Consider the following 17,912-nt stretch of genomic DNA (forward strand, 5'->3'; position numbering starts at 1 on the left):
TCATGACAAGGCCTTCACAGGACATGAGGTGGGGGATTTATCCCACATCTGCCTAATGTGGGATTTCTTGACCCATCCTCTGAAGCTGGCCTGGTGGCTGGCCAATGTTAGACACAGGTAACTAGACTATATGGACCACGGATTTGATCCGCTATGAGAATTCCTGTAAGATACAAATCCATGGAATCAATCTGCTAAGTAGTGGAAGCTCCACTGCTTTTGGTATTTAAACCTAGACTGGACAAAATACTAGAAAATGTAGTACTAGAAACAATCGTGCACAGAGAGGAGAATAAACTAGATGAGTTAACAGAAAACTGAGATAAGACCAATTAACTTTATGCATGTATAGCACACACGAACAGTACATCATTAAAAATTCTGTCATAAAATTAGTTGCATGACGTTACAGTAAAAAACTGAGCAACAACCTATCAAAACAATAAAAGAAACCCACTTACTTATAGACACCGGACAGCCTTCACTCGCCTCATCTTCCTCCTGATCAGAAGCATCAGATCTCATATTTTGAGAAACTTCACCATCATTGTATATTTCTGATTCTTGTGTGGGTTTAACTGTTTCAGTCTCATCCTTGTCCTAGTCATAAGTAAAAGTAAACCTCAATTGAACAGATTTTCCCCTTATTCTGGACAAGAAGATTATTGTAACAATTAAGTGCATTGCCTCTGCAGTGCTCTGCACTAAAAACTTAGAAGCAACAGGAGAAAAAGCACCCAATGGAACAGATTAAGTACCTCCTTCAACAATCCAAACTTTCCGAGAGAGATTATGAGAAGGACCTACAGTTCCAATTGCCCTCACTTCTTTCTACTAATTTTAAGAATTCACAAAGTTTTGGAGTGAGGAAGTGGGAGTACAGTGTGACTCTCCAACAGCAATACACTGACAGGACACCTCACTAGTCTTTCTCCTTACAGAATTGTCCCCTTTAGATCTTTATGCTTGTGAAATTAACAACCATCAATAAGGATGACAGAGTGTCATTGACCAAGGACTGAAAACTGCTCTCTCAAAATAAAATGTCCCTATAAGACACCAGGTCCAGAGAGACCCATGTATATAACTATGGCTTAGATGTGGCCCCCAAAGACAACTGGGTTAAGGAAATATATGATAGTGACTTGAATATGTGTTACTTGAGCAGTGCCGAATCAATCTTTTTGCTACGGGGAAGCTGTAGGGGCCACTACATCCCCAAATGCTGCTCACTGCATACCTTGCAGCTACAGGACCAGCTCTAGAGATAGGCAGGAACATTCCAAACTGCTTTTTGTCCCTTCCTTGCTATAGCTGATCAGCAGCTCCCACGCTGATGCCTACTGCATCACAGGGGAAGGATGAGAAAGTAGTTCTGGTTGCTCCATTGCCTGTTTTCCATCTCCTCTATGGAAACCCCAGAGAGAGCAGGACCAATCCCTAGAGACCATAGCCAGTGTGCAACATGTTAAAGCTACTCTACCTTCCCTGCCCCAGGGGCTGAGCAGAGAGGCTCAGGAGCTAGCTCTATCAGGCTCTAGGCTTTGTGGAGGACCTCCGCTGCTGGGAGAATTCCCAGCATGTGGTTTCCACTCCCTTTGCTCCATCTGAATAGTGCAAAGGGAACAGCAGAAACAGGGCACCTAAAGTACTGATTGTGGCCACCTAATTATTATATTCAGCCCTCTGGCTGATACGACTTCCATATTTTTTTTCTTTGATAGCTCCTCCCATACAACAATAAGATTGTATATAAAAATCAAATCCACCCTGAAAGCCACAGAAATATCATGAAAGGCCAGAAGAATCTGAACCTAGATACTAATGTATAAAAGCAACTGCATATAGGTTGATCCAAGTCCCTCACCCACAATGTCCTCCCTGCTCAGAATAATAATACCCTTGTTTTTCCTCATAGAAACAACATTCACAATTGCTTAGAGAACAGTCCTCAGCACTATGCCTTTTCTTTTTTAAAGACAGAGAAAGAACTGGGAAAAAGAATGAATATAAAAGCATAAACTCTGCCTGTGTCCCCAGATGTGTTTGAAACAGACAAATCAAATCCAACACATACTCAGTAGCCTTAGACTTCTTTATGGAAGCTTCGTGGGAACCAGGCAACTTCAGATCCCAAGGAGACCTCAGAATAGACACCAAGACTTCTTTCATGACAAAGGAGGTGGATCCTTAGACAGACCCGGAACTAAAGGATTCCAAGAGTCTAGTCTTCAGGCTCCTACAGTAAGCTAGTGCAACATTGTTCACTATCCTCCACCTGCAAGAAGTAAACCCTGTGCGCACAAAGCAACCTCAAAGAATATTCATGTGCAAGGCACAGACAGACAAGGTATGTGACTCTTTATCAACATCAGATGAGTGACACACCAAGTACAGTTCAAATCTTGCCTGCTTGCAGAGATCTACCATAGAGCCTACCAACACCACAACCCTGAGTAACAGAGGGAAATAAGGTAGCTGACAGAGCTGAGTGGTCATTTGGAGTCAAAAGAAGCAGGAGTTGTTGATCATCATACAACAGTGATTAGTCAAATAATCCACACAAAAACCATGCTAATCATGAAGGGTGCAGAAAAAGGTTCCTATCTCACAGCTAGCCATTATCAAGAAAGAGCTGAAAGTGGCTGGAATCACAACTCCTCTTTATAACCTCTTTGTCTGGATCTGCAAAGTGGCCTCTTTGCTGTGCTTTTCAAGATGATTCTGCATTCCCAGCACTGAGGGAAAACATCCCACAATGAGGCTCTACAGAGGCAGTTTTTGAGAACAAGTACTGAAAAGAAATAATGATGTGGTTCTACTCTGAAGAGAGATACTAAAAAAAAAAAATAGAGAAATTCCATGTTTATTGTGTCTATTTCTACATCAATTCTGCTAAGTTTATAAGCTATTTTTGTCTGTTTTAAACTGCCAACCCTGCAAACTATTATTGGGATCTCAAAGTCAATCTTGCTCTTTCACACTTGCATCACCGTTAACAGAGATCCTGCAGGTCTCATTATAGTTTCAGTTAAACCTGATGTAACCTTTGTGTTCAAAGAGATTTCACAACTGTGAAAGTCTTTAATGGGGAGGCACAAAGATAACAGAGCAGAATCTGGTGCTGCAACAAGAATTTAATGCATAAGAAATCGAATTAAACTCGAGTGTCTGTAAGCGGTGATGGCTTTGCTGTGCTAACAGAATGAAAATGAGTAAATCTTTGTCATTAAGTAATCTGCTGTTATTGAATACATACAAAAGGGAATCTACTGATGAAGGAAGTTCACTTTCTTCTACATAAATCATTTTTTAGAAAGCTGCACTTTAAAAGATCGGTTACAGTACACATTGTGTTTCAGAGACAACTAAAGTAAAAAGTTTGTAACAGTTTGAGGAGACAGAAGAGGTATTAATGTGATATTTTCAATCAAAATTAAAATTCTGAAATATTTGCTTTCCAAGAATTGGAGTTAAATGGATTGTTCAGAGACATTGGGTTTGCATGATCACTTTTGTTCAAAATCACTACTAAAAATGCACTGAAAGTGATAACTAATGACTTGTGAAATTCTCTTACAAAAGGAGGAAAGACCGTTAGTTTTAAAAAATAAGTATAACCTACTTTGTCTTCATCAATATCTTCAGCGGTTGAACGAACGCCTACCTCAAGAACTCTCTTTTCCTACAAAACAAAATTAAATTATCTTCAATTCTGAACTGAAAATATCCATTTTACAAAAATTTAGGCTACATATAAATCCACATTTAAATCAGAAACGGCTTTGAAATACTGGAAAAAATTGACTTAGTGTCATACCCTTACTTAGAATGTTGTTTATATACCATGCCTACTATTATAAATTCAATCTCAAAAATTGCAATGAAATACTCTAGCAAGTATTTCTCAAGTCTTGCTATAGTTTTTGAAGGGATACATCTTTAAATAGGTGTCATCACTATCAGGGAGTTAAAATACTCATTCAGAAATGCTTTGCTGGGTTTCTGACTGTTTAGTTATATGTTTTAAATTAATATTTATGACTCTTGTACTATCCCAATTTCACAGATAAGTTCTATTCACATTAAAATGAAATTAGTTGAGCTACTTTTTTTTAATTTGAGACTTCTAAAGAAAGCTACTAAGGCTTCCATTAAAATATAAAATGGGAACAATTACAGTACATAAAAGGAAGTAATTAAGTAGTTGCATAATGCTATGGAGGGGTAGTATTCATTTGGATTATACGAAGTATTTTTGTTTTAATTTAGTTTTTTCTACGGTAAGTTCATTATGAGCTCTGAGGATGCTGCAACATTCTTTAAGTGCCACCATGTGATCCCACAGCCCAGAACTAAATGTGGTCATGATACATGCTGTTGGTATAGATGGTGCCACCGATACTCTTATTTTCATAACAGGAAGAGAATTTCTATTACATTCATCGATTCCAAGGCCAGAAGGGACCATTGTTTTCCTCTAGTTTGACTTCCTGTGCAAGACAGGACATAGAAATTTCCACAAAATAATTCATGTTTGCACTAGAGCACATCTTTTAGAAAAAAAAATATCCAGTCTTGATTTAAAAATTGCCTATGATGGAGAATCCATCACAACCTTTGGTGTTGTTCCAATTGTTGTTTACCTTCACTGTTAAAAAGGTACACCTTATTTCCAAACTGAATTTGCCCACCTTCAACTTGCATGTTTCTTTTTAATAAGAGGTTAACATTTTATTTACATTCCTTATTGAAGTTAGTCACCCTGCTAAAACTGAAACTTTGCCAGATTGGTCATTGACATAGCAGTGTAAGTAGTCTTTCTACAAAACTTTAGTCTCACTGAAGTAGTGGATGAAAGGGCAGAAGGTGCAGGGCTAGAGAAGTGGTGCAGTGGGGAAACTGAAAGAACACACTCATGAGCCCAATTCTACAACTGTTTACTCAAATGAATAACCTCATTAACTTTAATGGGACAATTGACCTGATTAAACTCACTCGTGCATATTATAAGGTTGGACCCTATGTTTTTTGCTTATGAGGAAAAACAGAAAAATGTGACAGGAAGAGCATTCTCTCTGAAGTCTTCCATGCACTAGGCCACTGAGGACTAACTGTAATTGATATGTCTATGTAGAATCATTTTTATTGTGATGTTACTTTAATAGAAATAAGTTTTCAGAAATCATATGTTCTCTTTTTCCTAGGAAAAGCTTTTAAAATAATTTTAAGTTAAACATACATATCAACTGAAATCAGAAAAATTACATGCTTAAAAGAAAAAGCTTAAGCAGTTAACCTCTTTATCGTAAGGTTGTATCACTCCAGCTGCTTCCATTTTACTTTTGCATCTTTGTTTTACAGTAATACTGTTGCTGTCCAAGTCTTTCATGAGTTTAAAGAAGGCTAGTTCATTAAATAAAACTTCAGAGATCTCCACAAGAAGATCCTCTCCACAATCTTTTAGTTTTCTACCAGCAAATTTTGCCAGTGAATCCTGTCAAAAGAAAAATAGTTCTTCAGTTAGAGTCATGATGTTAAAACTGAAATGAAGACTAAATAGCTTTTCCTTATATACCCCTGAAGATCAGGAACTTAGCATATTACAAACAGAGCTAAGCTAGTTAGAAACAGATTGTCTAGGTAGCTTGTTTAAGCCATATCCTGTTTAAGTGAAATCCATCATGATGTAACACGGAGCTCCTCGTTATCAGGTCATGGATCTGAATTGGCCACAAGCCTATGGCAGTAAAAAGTCATGATCACTTGATGACTTTCCAGTGACCTACATGAAGCAAATTTCTAGTTTCAGCACAGTACAAGTCCGTGCCCACAAACAAAACCATCATTATGGTTACCTTTAAAGGCAATCTCAGCAGATTTATTTCTCCACGAGTATTTTATTTTAAATATATTTGTTCATATTTTATAATTTAGTTGCTGCTTGTTGTGGAAGGTATCAGGATTCCCAGAACTTGACTGTTCTTTGTATCCAGGCATGTAATAGGCCAAAACACAAGGAGAGGGCAATGCAAACTTGTCTAGTCACATTGCTCAATTCTGTTATAGAGAACCATATATAGAGTGCTCTCAGTACTGTCAACACACACACAATCACTGCGGTTTCTGGGCACTAATGAAAGGGTGGTTTAATTTTAATCAAATACTTGACTTTCTGACCAAATGCCAAAGTTACACTAATATCAATTATGCTGGCAGCTGGTTCATAGGTTTCAAATCTGTATTCATGTTGTCAGATTTGTACTACTGTCTGATCCTGAGAAACCAATTGAGAGCGAGATATCAGAAAAGGTGATATTTATATGAGGAAACAATGTACTATTTTATTAATATGTCAAAGAAGAAGGAAGAAGAGAGGCATGGGTTTGTGTCACTGAAAGTATGCTAGATTGGAAATTTATTACCTGATTTTCAGAAGTCAGTAGGAGCTGCAAGTTGCTCGACACTATTGAAAATCAAGATCACTATAGTACAGTTTTAAGGAATGTTTACACTAGAGATTGTGTATCTGCTGCAAGGTATCCAATTTGCAATATAGCCTAAAACAAAAACGTCTGAAGAGAAGTTACTGACCTGCAGTATGCCACCAAGTTGCTTATGAAAAAATTTCACAAATTCTTTGCTTTCATCATTTTGTTGTGTAAGAGTCAGGACCATACGTCTTACTGATGTCAATAGCTGAGAAGAGCATACTTCATCCATGTGTTCCTAGCAAATCCCAGGGGATAAAGAAAATTATCACTACTTTAAAAAGTGGTCACTATATCATATCTTGAAGCTGACATTTACACACAGACATTTTTCCAGAGCTGTAACATGTTCTGAGAACACAATTAAACCATGGTTCAGTTTCATCCTAGTCACATGGCACAACCAGGTTATGTTTTTAACCCATGTCATAACCTTAATGGTCCCATACAGGATGAATTATAGTGAAGACCTTATTTATAAAAAAATCTAAGCCCAACCTAGCCCTATTCCACCTTCCCAATATAGTTACTTCACACCAACCACCAGAAATTTTACAACCATCTTATGATCTTCAGATACCCCGTGGCTGTGAACATTTAAAACCCTATATATGCTGGATGGCACTGTTAAAAGATATCTACAGTTGTAAGCCTCTTTGAATTCACAGGCAAACGTCAAAAGTTCCCACCATCAGGAACTGTGTTAAACCATCAGGCTACAGAGGTCAGCCAGTAGGAATTATTGTCACAGATCTAACTAACTTACATTGTGTGCAGATTACGGTGGTGACAACATCAGAGTAAGATTGCTTGGAAGTTAATCATTTCTGCATTTACACTTCAACTTGAAAAAGTTCATTTTAAAGTAGATGGGGTCCAAAATTTGTCTTAAATTGGAAAGTTAGTTTAAACCATACATATAGAGAAGCTACAGCTGCTTCATAATTTGTTTTTGTACAACTATGTTGTGTGATAATTTTCCTAATGAACAAAAGTTCAGGAATAAAAATCTCTTACCTTCAGAAAAGGGATGACCTCTTTCATAATTGCTTTAATCTGTCGGTCAAGCTGCTGAGTATCTATACGAGGACATGGAACAGAAGAAACTTCACTAGCCTGTGGCATACAGTGACTCTCACCAGTAGATTGACCTTGTAAAATAAAGTGTATTCAAACCATAAGAGATCTCTATTTAATAAGTACTAGTTTCAGAAAGTACACTGTACTTTTAAGTTAAAACTACATGTTTAGTTATGGCAGAAATCCTATGCAACTTAACTAAAAATTACAACAAAGTACAATTAAGATGGAAATGAATTGTCAGGTGAATAGTTCTTGATATTATCTACAGATACTGTTTTCAAACACAAAATAAAAATACTTATATATGTGCATACCTTCTAATTTAACAGCAGACACACTCTGGAGATTACTACAGCAGACTTCGGAGTCCAGGGTACTTTCTGCTTCAGTTTTCATACGCTCATATTCCCTCATCCTAGCCAATGCCTGATCTAAGTGAATCACGGTGTTGCCTATGTTTAGAGCAAAAATACTTTTTATAAGTTTTTTAAAATGTACATTAAGGTTTGCATATGCAAACAATCTGCATAACGAATTAAAAAGTAAAATTATATTTAAGTTTAAGAGCCATAATTACTTAGGATACATGAGATATATTTCAGAGTTAGTCAAAAGTATTTAAGTGTTTCACATACATTAATTGCCAGTATTATACTATAAAACATTTACCAAGATCATCAGTGGCAAAAGGTTCAAAATTTGAAGATGTAGACATGGTACTGCCATTGTCCGCATCATTTTGTTCACAATCTCTACTTGCTCCTGTGTCAAAGTTCTTCTCAAAAGTTTCCTAAAAAAAAATACAAACAAATTTACACAAAGCAAGCATATGTCCTGCTTCCTCAAATATCCCAGCAAGCCACTGATTCTCTCTTCACCCTGCCCCTAAGATTACAAAATGTGTTCCCAGACTTCCAAACTGGGAATGACCTAACTTATGAAGGAAGTCTTCAGGGTGCTTCTATAATAATCTATTTTGTATCCATAAATAGATAACATAATTGAATAGGGCATTGGTGTTAGTGATTTCGTAATAAACTACAGGAAGTTTTAAGTCTTTGGGATTCTAGTCGGAAGTGTGGTCACTCCCTATAAACAGCCCCAGTTAGAGAATCTCTCATCCTCCCACTCCTGAAGCAGTTTTGACAGCTGATGGGTTGAAGAGAATTGCTGCAAGTTCCTGGTAGAATCTCTGTCTCAGATATGAAGTCATCTGGGCTATTTACATTAACTGCAAGGCACCGAGTCTTCCTTACCATTTATACCAGCTTTTATGCTAGTTTTCAATATTAAATGAGACAAGATTCTACATAATTCTCATGTGAAGAATCCTTTAACAAGTTTCTTCTTACAAACAAGTGACTGCTTATAAGCTAGTGTGGGTTTTGGAAAACAAGTCATTATGGTGAGTGCAGCGTAACAACCTGCACAGAAACTTAAAGATGAAGAAATGAATTTCATATTAAACTAGTTTCTGAAGATAAAATAAAAAAAATAAAATTTAAAAAACAAAACAAAACGAAAAAAAACCCTTACATCATCAGTTGTAGCAAGACTTTCACTAGGAGTAAGTTCAGAGTTTGAAGCCATCCATGTAGCTGAATTCAGAGACTTCGTGCATTCTCCTTTTTCATTGTTCTCAGATATGTGTCTAGTCACTATATCCTAGAAAAGACAATGAATCTTAAATCTATATTGTGAAGAAAGTTTATTCAATTCATAAATGTAAATAAAATGTGTTGCATACCTGTAACGCATACAATGCTCTTTGCCTCAAGTAGTCTGTATTTAGCAGCTGAAGCTCATGGAAAAGTTCAATAAGAAAATGTGGACGAGATTCATTTTGAGATATCAGAGTAGCTACTTCAGAATAAATGGTGTCTCGCAAAGCTTCAAACATGGAAAGATCGCTACCAGTTTCTGTAGAAGAATAAAGGAGCCAGTCTCATGAAATTCTGGATAGTTCTCTCTCTATTGACATATATCTCAATTATATTTGAAAACTTTATTTTGGATTCAGCTTACATTTTAAGCAGCTGAGCAAGTTTACTGTTTCTTAAAGCTTAGAATTTCCTGAAGGCTACAAAGATTTAAACATAATACAATTATATTTTAGACCAGTGGTTTTCAACCTTTTTTTCATTTGCGGACCCCTAAAAGATTTAAAATGGAAATATGGACCCCTTTGAAAATCTTAAGAGTCTACAGACCACCAGGGGTCCACAGGCTACACGTCGAAAGCCACTGTTTTAGACAGTTTGCCTTCATGCAAGTATTTATGTATAACATAATCATTAAAATGTACCATACACTCCCATGTATTAGAAATTAGGACGAGCTTTTTGTCTTTGTTGTTTTTCTTAAGTTTCTGAATGAAAACTTTAAAGGTGTGGCATATAATTGAGTATATTATGCACAAACACATACATATGGACACAGGTTTTGAGAGTAGGTAGAACACTTTTTGAAAACCAGGCCTCTAAGATATTTCAAGCTTGGCATCCAAAATCACAAGCCTACTTTTGAAAAATCTAGCATTATACATAACATATCCTCTTAAAAAAAAAAAAAAGGAAGGAAACAAAGAAAATCTGGGCTGGTGCTAATTTCTACATTCTAAAGGGGATATTCACCACACTGCTGAAGTCCCAACAAAACCTTCTGCAACACTTAAATCCTACTGATAGGCTGCACATGGGGAGGGAGAATGCAATGGCTGTGAATGGGAAACGAGTCTCCCTCCAAACTATGAGCAGGGTAGTGCAGTTGGGGGCCTAGCCCAGAGAGGAATGCTTAGAGGAATCCAGTGGCCCACAAATGCCAGGGGGCAAAGGCTGACATTCCAGTAATGCTACAACAGGACTAAATTTCATCCCAGCTTCATCTGAGAGAGAGAGAGAGAGACAGACACTAACTGAGCTTTTTGCAGAAGTGAATTTATTCCTCAGATTTTAGACTCTCACCTCTTATTAATTAATGTTTGTTCAACCTTTTGATAAGGATGCAAGGATAAAAAGGGTCTCCATTCATTTGAAAATAAAGTACTGTATTCCTGAGGGAATTCTGTGCCAAAAAATTGAAAATTTTGTGCACATTTTGAAATTCTGTGCATTTTATTTGTCAAAATAACACAATATAATCGCACTATTTTCAAATACTTGCTGACAAGTATTTTGAAATAAATTACCAAAATAATTGAGAATGGTCCAATTATACTGTTACTGTGTTATTTTGACAAAAAATATGCAGAACTTTGCAGAACTTCAAAATTTTGGTGCAGAATTCCCTCAAGAGTACCAGGGTTCTCTGTGGCGCAATCTGGGTGCAGGCAGCTTGGTGGGGGGGTCTGGGTGGGATCTGGATCCACAGGGTCTTGTTGGGGCTTCTGGGTGCAGGGTGGGACTCTGCAGGGGAGTTCAGGTGAAGGTCGTTAGAGCTCAGTGGTGGGGGGTCCAGCAAGGGTGCTGGGGGGAGTGGGTCTTGGTAGGGTGGGGGGGTCTGGGTGCAGCTGGTTGGGGCTCAGTGGGGTGGGGAGTCCTGGTGTGGGGGGCTCCCGATGTAAGGGGGAGCCTTTGGGAGATGGGTGCAGGGGGGGGGCTTTGGTGGAGGAGATCTGAGTGAGGGAGAGATTCATGGGGGGGTTCTGGGTGCAGAAGCTCTCAATGCAGGGGGTGAGGTTTGGTGGGGGATGGAGGGTGAGACTGGGCAGGGGGTCAAGATGCACAGGGGCTGGGTGGACAGGGGAGCAGTTTCCTGTATTGTGACACCCTCCCACGCTGTGGCTGAGGAGCAATGGGGCCAGAAAGCAGGGGGAGGGATCACTGTATGAGGAGCTGCTCCCCGTCCGCCCACCCTCCATGCATCCAGACGCCCCCACACCCACCCTTCCCAGCCAAGTCTCACCCCCCACACCTTGAACCCCCCCAGAACGCAGAGCTTCCTGCAGCCAGGTGTGGGTTCTGGGGGTTGATCTGACCCAGTCCTGGCTGCTCCATGCAGGGGAAGTCCATCTCTGTCCTCCTCCTGCCACTCTCACCCAGGACTAACATCCCTGGGAGGCCGGGGCATCCCCGAACCCAACACACACACACCCCACGGCTCCCACGGCTGCCTGAACAGACGCGCCTGCGCTGCAGGGGACGGTGACTGAGCACTGATACAGCTTCTCTTTGCTTCCCCACAGAAACTATTTTTCTGTGGGGAAGCAAAGAGAATCTGTGGGGGGACGTGTTTCCGCATGTACGCAGTAGTTCAGAATTTTCCTCAGGAGTAGTACTGTAAGTTCCATTAACTGTTTCATGTAAATAAAGTTAACTATTTAAAAAAAGGGGGGAGGGTAAAAGGAAGTGTAGTCCTTGGAAAACTCAGTAAGCTTACTGATCCTAATAAATGGCCATTCCCTACTATTTTAAAGGAACAGAAGTACTACGAGATATAGTTCTGTTGTTTTTCTTCTTTAATTAAAATAGAGTTGAATGTTTGTGGTTTATAACCAAGTTTACTAAATTATTCAAGAATGCAGACAAATATATTAAATCTACTATCGGATGTTAGTTTAGCAGTCTTACAAGTGTGCTTAAATGCAGTTTTATTTTTTAAAAGACTGAAATATAATGGTTGCCTTTCAACATTTACTGACATACTTAAATGTTCTTTGCTTTTCAGTGGCAGATTGAATCCAATCATCAATTTTACCAAAGCTTCAGGCTAATAATTAAGGGCACAATAACACCCCCTGTAATTAATTTTACTATGTTCGACATGCATATTTTGTATCAAAATCAGTTATTAATGCAATTAACCATATTGTACTTTAAATAGGAAAAATATGAAGTACAAACCAGATATGATACAAAGTAGCTGTGTTATCGAATATTCAGCAAAACACAAGGTTCTTGTTTTCCTGGGGTTGGAGTGGGGGGTTATTTTGTTGTTTTAAATAAAATACTCACAATAATATAAATTAGTATACATAATGCTAATTCACTAAAAGAGCTCTCGAGAAACACAGTTTAGTTCTAGAACAAAAACTAAAGAAAAGTAAGTAGCTGTGAATAGTTTTGAAGCTAAGCAATTAATGCATTACCTGGGGCTTCAATGCATGCATTTCTGTTAGACTGCTGCAGTATTCTCCTAGCATGTGCTGTAGGAAAGCGGGGACAGACAATGATAAACACAAAAATGTGTACTAGAAATAAAGACTGTCTATATGAATCAGTGGGAGGAAGACTCATTAAAATGACACTAAACTGAATCTACAGAACTAGTGGAGGGGAGAAGGGGGTGTGTTTGTTTAGGAAGTTGTGTGTTTTATTTTAAGCAACTAAAACTAATTATCCCAACTAGAAAAGAAATATAATCTAATCTGGTCAACATTAACTGACAAATGCCAGAGATATTCAAAATATTTAACCTAAAACCAAGAATCAGTTTACAAATGTGATAAACACTATATCCCATATTCTGCCCTATCATACATGCAAAGATCCGACTGGAACAACAAACGCAATTCCAAGTTCATAATTTGCCCATAAACCTTTGGATATTGAGACTCAGGGATAAACTACATGGAAGAGAAGGACAAAGTCTGACTAAGTGTAATAAAGAAGCAATGGATCAAAATCACAATTCTTAAGTGAATCCCCCCCGACCTGTTTCATAAAGATCAAAAAGGAAGGAGGGGGGTACACTTATAGGGACATTGTAAGGTGTTTGTTTTGATAAATTTCCTTCTCTCCTCCACAAAACCTAATAACCAATAAGTTTTAAGGAATTAAGCAAAATATATTATTTTAAACTACATTTTGGCATTAAACAACTTTTGGGAAACAGTGTTTCCACCCAAACACTGTTGCATTGAGCCAACATTTAAGAATCTAAAAATGATACGACATACAGTATGTTCACAATACAGGTTGCAGGAATGCAAAAAAGCAAGCAGTGTAAACAATGAAATGTAAATGCAGATTTTTAAAGACATGACTGTTAAGTAAGGATTTACTTTTTTTTTTAAATCCTGAAAGAGTCCCTTTAAATGTGAACGTGAATGGAAAGACAGAGCATGCAGTACAGTTTGTAATTTAAAATATTAAGTGCAGGTGGAATACATCATCTGAAATTCTAACTGGTGTTTTTTGTCACAACTGTTTATCTAGCACAACCGGCACCTCCCATAAAATAACATTAATGAGTACATGCATCTTTTCCCAGACTGTTTTCATAGTAAGATTACAGTTGAGTTTCAAAATTATGTTAATCTAATATTTAGTCTACTTCAGAACACTTTCTGCTCTATCACAATATTTGTACAGCAGTTTTGAAGATTAAAAATGTGATGTAAGGGCTAAAATATTATATGTGTATCCTATATACCCATTTAGCAAGGGCTTTAATAGTGACAGCAATTAATTAATGAAGTCATGAAGTGACTGTCCCTTACCTGAAAAACCCTTTAGTAGCTCACAGGAAGACTGGTAAAATACCCTTAACAGTTAATAAGGAGTTACAGGATCACCACTCTTTTACAGAAGAAGTTTTTAATATTGTTCAGATTAATTAAAGAATACCTGAGGACATTTCTGTAGATCTACTATACTTAATTATTTTTTCCAATTGTTCTTGATTCTTTTTGCTGAACACTTTTGCTTGAACAGCCTCCTCATTGTGCACAGAGCGCCTGCTCCTATTACTCTTGCAAGGTTCCCATGTACTAGAAATGCTGGCACTTTCATAACCTTAAATGAACAAAAAGTGTCTCTTTACAAGAAGATCTTAAAATCAGCCGTTTCTAGTCAGTTTTAATGATAGCTCAAAAGTGCAATCCAAAGACTTGTTAACCACTCTTTTGTTACTTCAAACTATGCAGAACTTAAATTATTTTTACAGTAATGGGAGGATGAGATGTCTATGTAATTAGCATTGACAGTGTCAAACATGAATGAGAGATTATTATGGAGAGGAGAGCAGTGGTGAAGTATTAACAATGAATAGTCTGCAAGACGCAATTCACCACAGAATGTTTGTTGGCTAATAACAAAGTCTGATGCAGAAGTATATTGGCAGATTACAAGCACCCAGGTCACTAACGTGTTTTACATCTGTACTATATTACACTGTTTAAACAAACTGCAATTTAAATTGGGTTTTCTCTTAGAAAAAAATAATTTTATCACTAGTAAACACTGCAGAATTCACTCCCATCTTGTTGGTTTTCATACCTTTCCACACTAAAAGCACCATGTTCAAGCCATTAGCATTTCTGACACGTTTAAGATGACAAAAATTAAACTTCTGCTCCGTCACTTACCATCTCCACATCTTGTATAAAATTAACTTCCATTCCCAAAACTATACTATTAATTATGGACACTATCTACACTCCAGAGTACAGCCAAAGCAATATTTAAGTTATATGATTAAAATGGAGTTTGTCTCAGTGCCCTTAAAATTAACTGAAAACCTACCAGTATTTTTAACTCTGCTTTTTAGCTGAGAAGAACTCCTCCTCTTATTCTTCGATTTAGGTGTTTTATCTTTAGATGCCAAGCTGGCCTGGGCTGATGCTTTTCTAGATTTAAATGTTTTAGTCACAGTAGTTGGATCCACTGGATCAGGCATACTACTAAAACTCTCCAAAGATTCCTCATCAAACTCTCTTCTCCTCCGGCTGGTATCAGACTGATTTTTGTGATTACCAGAAGCCATATTTTGTACTGAAACCGCAAACCCTGCCTTCAGGAATGACTGTTTTTCTTTTCGTCCTTCTTGGCTGTCATCTAGCCAAACTGCTCTGTTTTCCATTTCCTCTTCAGGTTGTCTCTGACTCCTTATCAGAAAGAAAAGTTGTAAAATACATATTACAACAAAGCTCTTTGGGGAAGGAACTGTGAATGCCCTCAGACAAATAAATTATAGGTTCATCCATATTTGAGGAATTCCTGTACAGCCATCCAAGAGCCAACAACTGTAAGGTGTTGCTGCAGAATTAGCAACATTTTTAAAAAATGGAAGAGTTACAGGCATTAGAAGAAATTCAAATTACCCACTGAGTTTATCATGCAGAGATATATATTTCAGATTTATGGTTGTATAATCATATAATGTCTTTTTTTTTTTTTAAATCAGTGCAGCAACATATTGTTCTGAAGAACATAAGGATGGTCATACTGGCAGACAGATTGTCCATCTAGCTCAGTATCCTGTTTTATGGCAGTGGCCGGTGCCACATGCTTCAGAGGGCATAAACAGAATCGGACCATTTATCCGGTGATCTATCCCATTGTCCAGTCCTAGCTTCTAGCAGTCCAAGGTTTAGGGCCACCCAAAGCATGGAATTGCGACCCTGCCCATCTTGGCTAATAGCCATTGATAGATGTATCCTCCATGAACTTATCCAATTCTTTTCTGAACCCATTTATACTTTTGGCTTTCACAACATCCCCTGACAATGAGTTCCACAGGTTGACTGCACACTGTGTGAAGAAGCGCTTCCTTTTATTTGTTTTAAACCTGCTGCCTATTAATTTCATCAGGAGAACCCCTGGTTCTTGTGTTATGTGAAGGGGTAAATAAACTTCCTTATTCATTTTCTCCACACCATTCACAATTTCAGACCTCTATCATATCCCCCCTTAGTCGTCTCTTCAACTTTTGAACAGTCCCAGTCTTTTTAATCTCTCCTCATGTGAAAGCTGTTCCATCCCCCCAATAATTTTTGTTGCCCTTCTCTGTACTTTTCCCAATTTTATTTTGAGTTGGAGCAACTGGAACTGCACGCATTATTCCAGGTGTGGGCATACCATGGATTTCTATAGTGACATTAGGATATTTTCTGTCTTATCTATCCCTTATTAATGGTTACTAACATTATTGGCTTTTTGACTGACGCTGCATACTGAGCATGTTTTCATCCACAATGACTCCAAGACTGCTTTTTTTTTTTGCTAATTTAGATCCCATCATTTTGTACATATACTCGGTATTACGTTTTCCAATGTGCATTACTTCGCATTTATCAAGACTGAATTTTATTTGCCATTTTCTTCCCAGTCACCCAGTTTTGTAAGTTCCCTTTTTAAGTTTCTGCAGTCTGCTTTGGATTTAACTACCTTGAGTAACTATGCATCCTCTGTAACTTTGCCACCTAACTTTTTACCCCCTTTATGCAGATCATTTATGAGTATGACAAACAGCATTCATCCTAGTACAGCTACTTGGGAGACTCTGCTATTTACCTCTTTCCACTGTGAAACCTGACAATTTATTCCTATCCTTTGTTTCCTATCTTTTAACCAGTACTGATCTGAGAGGACTTTCCTTCTTTATCCCATGACTGCTTACACTTCACTTAAGAGCCTTTGGTGAGGGACCTTGTGAAAGGTTTTCTGAAAGTCCAAATACACTGTATCCATTGGATTCACCTTTGTATCACATACATCTGTTGACATCCTCAAAGAACTCTAAATAGATTGGTAAGGCATGATTTCCCTTTACAAAAGCCGTGTTCACTCTTCCCAACCATATTGTGTTCATCTAGATGTCCGATATTTCTGTTCTTTAATATAATTTCAGCCAATTTGCCCAGTACTGAAGTTAGGCTTACCAGCCAGTAATTGCCAGAATCGTCTCTGAAGACTTCTTTAAAAATCAGCATCACATTAACTATCCTCAAGTCATCAGGTATAGAGGCTGATTTAAGCGATAGGTTACATACCACAGTCAGTTGTTCTGCAATTTCCTATTTGAGTTCCTTCGGGACTCTTGGGTGAATACCATCTGGTCCTGGTGACTCATTTCTGTTTAATTTACTAATTTGTTCCAAAACTGATACCTCAGTCCGGGACAGTTCCTCAGATTTATCACCCAAAAAAGAACGGCTCAGGTGTGGAAATTACCCTCACATCCTCCACAGTGAAGACCAATGCAAAAAATTCATCTAGCTTCTCCACAACAGACTTTTCTTCCTTGACTACTCCTTTAGCACCTTGATTATCCAGTAGCCCCACTGATTGTTTGGCAGGCTTCCCGTTTCAGATGTACTTAAAAAAATTATTGGTGTTAGTTTTGTGTCTTTTGCTAGTTGCTCTTCAAAATTCTTTGACTGCCTAATTATACTTTTACATGTGACTTGCTTGAATTCATGTTCCTTTGTATTTTTCTCAGTAGGATCTGACTTCCAATTTTTAAAGGAAGTCTTTTTGTCTCTAATGGCCTCTTATGTTCTGTTATTTAGCCATGGTGGTGTTTTTGGTCCCATTACTTTTTTTTTTTTTTTGTTGTTTAATTTGCGTTATAGATGTAGTTTGAGCCTTCATTATGGTGTTTTTAAAAAGTTTCCAT

At 37.8% G+C, this 17,912-nt stretch overlaps 1 protein-coding gene across 45 annotated transcripts in view; it reads right to left on the reverse strand.

Annotated features, from left to right (window-relative positions):
• The window catches only part of PCM1 (pericentriolar material 1), an 89,351-nt gene that overhangs the window by 8,378 nt on the left and 63,061 nt on the right, over window positions 1-17,912 (reverse strand). For 20 of the 45 annotated variants that reach the window (XR_006281048.1, XR_006281040.1, XR_006281047.1 and 17 more), the window contains 12 exons: window positions 15,038-15,399; window positions 14,141-14,308; window positions 12,661-12,717; window positions 9,322-9,494; window positions 9,111-9,239; window positions 8,244-8,364; window positions 7,889-8,026; window positions 7,509-7,642; window positions 6,595-6,729; window positions 5,300-5,497; window positions 3,626-3,685; window positions 462-600 (listed from right to left, as the gene is read on the reverse strand). Coding sequence is in view for 25 of the 45 variants with exons in the window: in XM_043513693.1 (XP_043369628.1) it covers window positions 462-600; window positions 3,626-3,685; window positions 5,300-5,497; window positions 6,595-6,729; window positions 7,509-7,642; window positions 7,889-8,026; window positions 8,244-8,364; window positions 9,111-9,239; window positions 9,322-9,494; window positions 12,661-12,717; window positions 14,141-14,308; window positions 15,038-15,399 (1,814 nt within the window). In the remaining 20 variants the exon portion in view is untranslated. The remainder of the gene's footprint in view (window positions 1-461; window positions 601-3,625; window positions 3,686-5,299; window positions 5,498-6,594; window positions 6,730-7,508; window positions 7,643-7,888; window positions 8,027-8,243; window positions 8,365-9,110; window positions 9,240-9,321; window positions 9,495-12,660; window positions 12,718-14,140; window positions 14,309-15,037; window positions 15,400-17,912) is intronic. The other 25 variants (XR_006281052.1, XR_006281044.1, XR_006281043.1 and 22 more) reach the window with 6 other exon arrangements.

Source organism: Dermochelys coriacea, chromosome 4 (assembly GCF_009764565.3).
Source record: "Dermochelys coriacea isolate rDerCor1 chromosome 4, rDerCor1.pri.v4, whole genome shotgun sequence".
In the NCBI taxonomy this organism is placed as follows: Eukaryota; Metazoa; Chordata; order Testudines; family Dermochelyidae; genus Dermochelys; species Dermochelys coriacea.